Source organism: Pinus tabuliformis, chromosome 1_1, assembly GCF_031772625.1.
Source record: "Pinus tabuliformis cultivar Carrire ecotype Pingquan chromosome 1_1, CPIR1, whole genome shotgun sequence".
In the NCBI taxonomy this organism is placed as follows: Eukaryota; Viridiplantae; Streptophyta; class Pinopsida; order Pinales; family Pinaceae; genus Pinus; species Pinus tabuliformis.
In genome coordinates, this window is record NC_142297.1 from 761851750 (window position 1) to 761854676 (window position 2927).

Consider the following 2927-nt stretch of genomic DNA (forward strand, 5'->3'; position numbering starts at 1 on the left):
TTGTTGAGCCTAAGGCAATCAAAATATTTAAGTTTATAGTATTGAGCTTGGATTGAGCACTTGGGAAGGATGTTTCATTTGCTTTCGTTTTTAGTAAATTGTTTGATTATATTGCATTTAACATTAATATTTATTTTTCACTCAAATTGGGTTATAATTAGATCTCATAACATATCCCATCTTTTTTCATCTATGCTCTTCTTCCATATGTATCTATCGACTTAGGAATTGTTTGATTATATTACATTTAACATTAATATTTGTTTTTCACTGAAATTGGGCTATACTTAGATCACATATCATATCCCATCATTCATCTATGCTCTTCATCCATATGTTATTTATTGACTTAAGAAGTTTCCTTTGCAACATTTGGTGCAATTTCTAGCAATTTTTTGTTTTCGCAATAATAAGCATATCTTGAAATAAATATAGATTGATATATATAAACATTTATTAGCTATTTAATTTATATAAATATCTTAATTTTATGTGTCAAAAGATAATAATACACATTTTACCTCACCTCATTTAATTTTGGATAATACTCTAAATATATATATTTAGATTTATTTCTCATTTTATAATAAAATACACCATTTTCCTTTCCATTTCTAATAAAATATCCCAACAATATTAAAAAGATAAATTCATAACAATTTTACCTAAGAAAAATACAAAGCAAAGTGGATCAATGTAGATATCTAATCGAAAGTAGCAATAACTTTTATTCTAACATAACACTTTACATGAAAGCACAATATTAATTTATATTGAATAAAATTTGTAATCGTTCATTCGACTTTATCATAAAATATTATATATACTTATTAAGAAAAAAAAAAATGACAAATATCTTTTGTTCCATACAACTTTTATTGAATCAAAAGAATAGATAAAACTAGAAATTTATAACTTTAAAGCAACAGCTGCTAGGAAAAGACTTTCCTCGTGGACAAGGAGATGGTTGATCTATTCGACATCCTTATCCGGTCTAGGTTCAAAGACATACCAGTCTTGCATTGGGGATGGCATTGGACATCTGCAGAGCCATGTCCATGTATCTTGGCCTAAATTATAAACAAGTACCTTATTACCACGCACATATCTGATGAAAACCAAATCCCTCATTCCTTCAAAATCGGGCATTAAAATTCCATAATAAAAGATGGCGTGCCTCTTGTGAGAATCCAAAATAGATAAATGCATCCTTGCAATCTCTGTAAGCCCAACCATTGAGGAGTTTGAATTCTCAAACTCCGATATAATAATAACACGTAAATCAGATATCCATGAACCTAGAAGCACTCGTGACCCGCAAGTGAACAGGACGTCGCACCTCTTCCTATCATCCACTTCCTCTAACGGTAATGGCGTGAACACGGACCTCCCCTTTTGGATGCTGAAAGCCATGATGCCCGGCCTTGAAGAATTTTCATCCTTACCATTTACATACAGGAAATCCCTCGAAGCAACAATCCGCGTCGTGGTCACTGGGTTAAAATTCTGTGGCAGGCGTCCCACTGTACTCCACGACTTCAAACTCGAATCATAAATGTCCACTGTGTCGCTCTCTACGTCCAGTGACATTATCATCGCTATAACTTTATATGTGTCGCCATTGTGTCCGTCGCCCTTCTCTGCGATCATGGTCATGGCCCTAATTAAACCATGGTTTGTCCAGGGAAGTTCTATCGACTTTCCTGTAAGAGGATTGCAGACAATATGCGTGAATAGAGAACTTCCTATATTCAAATTAAAGTGGATGGTTGCCAAGAAAAGGCCTGCTGCAAATGCTCGCACCGAAAAGCTGCGAACGTCATATTTTTTCCTTAAGAAAGCGAGGGACAGTCGCTTCCACGTGCCTGTGAAGAAGCAGTACGCCAAGCAATCCAACGGGTCCAAGTCATGGAACAAAAGAAGCCATGGTTTCTTGTTGGGAGGTGCGGAAAGCCAATCTTTAGTTAAGAATTGTTTGTGAGAAAAGAGGGCATTCCATTCTTTACACACGCCGCAATATCTACATAACATTTTCGCTGGTAACCATGCCAATACCTTCTTCTTTAGATTCTTGGGCAATTCAGACCACCACGCTGACCCCTCGTGCAGAACAGAAATTTCAGCAATTTCCATTTTCAATGAACAGAAAATTTTGATTTTTATAAAACTTTTCTTTTTTGAAGAATATAAGAAGTTCAGCTTGAATCGCTGAAACCACGTGGCTCTTCTTTCTGAAGTTCAGCGATTGAAGTTCAGCTTGATTCTCCGCTGAAGAAGTCTGCAAACAGAGAGAGACGGTGGCGAATGATATCACAAGCTAATATCTTCTTTATAAGTTTGTGTGGTTAGAATTTGAAGTGACTGTGTCAAGAATATGATTCACTTACTTCATTTGATGCGATGATATAACGATTCGATGGCTTCTTTATAAGTTTGTGGTTAGCATTATAAGTAATTCTGATTAATTAAAAATAATGGAGTTATTAGTTTGGTTCATATGTTATTAATTAAAAAATTAATAATAATAAATAATTTAATATTATTTTAATTAAATAATAGAATTTTTTTTAATGAATTAAAAAAATAAAATTATTTTATAAATGTAGACTAAATTTATTTTTTGACATATGAACTACTAAGAAGGATTAAATATCTGTTTCGTAGATTCGGAATCAAGATGGATCTAGGTTGATTTTATGTTTTGTAATCTCTTTGAGGGCCTCATAGATCTAGAGTTAAGATGGATGTAGACTAGTTTTAATTTTATGAATTTTTTAAATCTTGGTAATGTAGATTATGAGGTAAATGTTTTGATGCCTAGTAAATTTTGTATTGAGCTTAAAATTTATTTATTGAAAATCATCGTAGTAGCCTTCTCTCCTTTTTAAATGTTCTTGTGATAAATTTGATGGTGTTCTCATCCACCA

The 2927-nt window shown here is 33.1% G+C and overlaps 1 protein-coding gene across 1 annotated transcript; it reads right to left on the reverse strand.

Annotated features, from left to right (window-relative positions):
- Positions 1-972: 972 nt before the first annotated feature.
- Positions 973-2133, reverse strand: LOC149216250 (F-box only protein 6-like). The gene has a single exon (XM_089389877.1). It carries the CDS (start codon positions 2131-2133, stop codon positions 973-975), a length of 1161 nt encoding a protein of 386 aa, XP_089246003.1.
- Positions 2134-2927: the final 794 nt, after the last annotated feature.

Coding starts and splice junctions, on each gene's coding strand:
- LOC149216250 (XM_089389877.1), bottom strand. CDS start 2,133: ATGGAAATTGCTGAAATTTCTGTTCTGCACGAGGGGTCAGCGTGGTGG.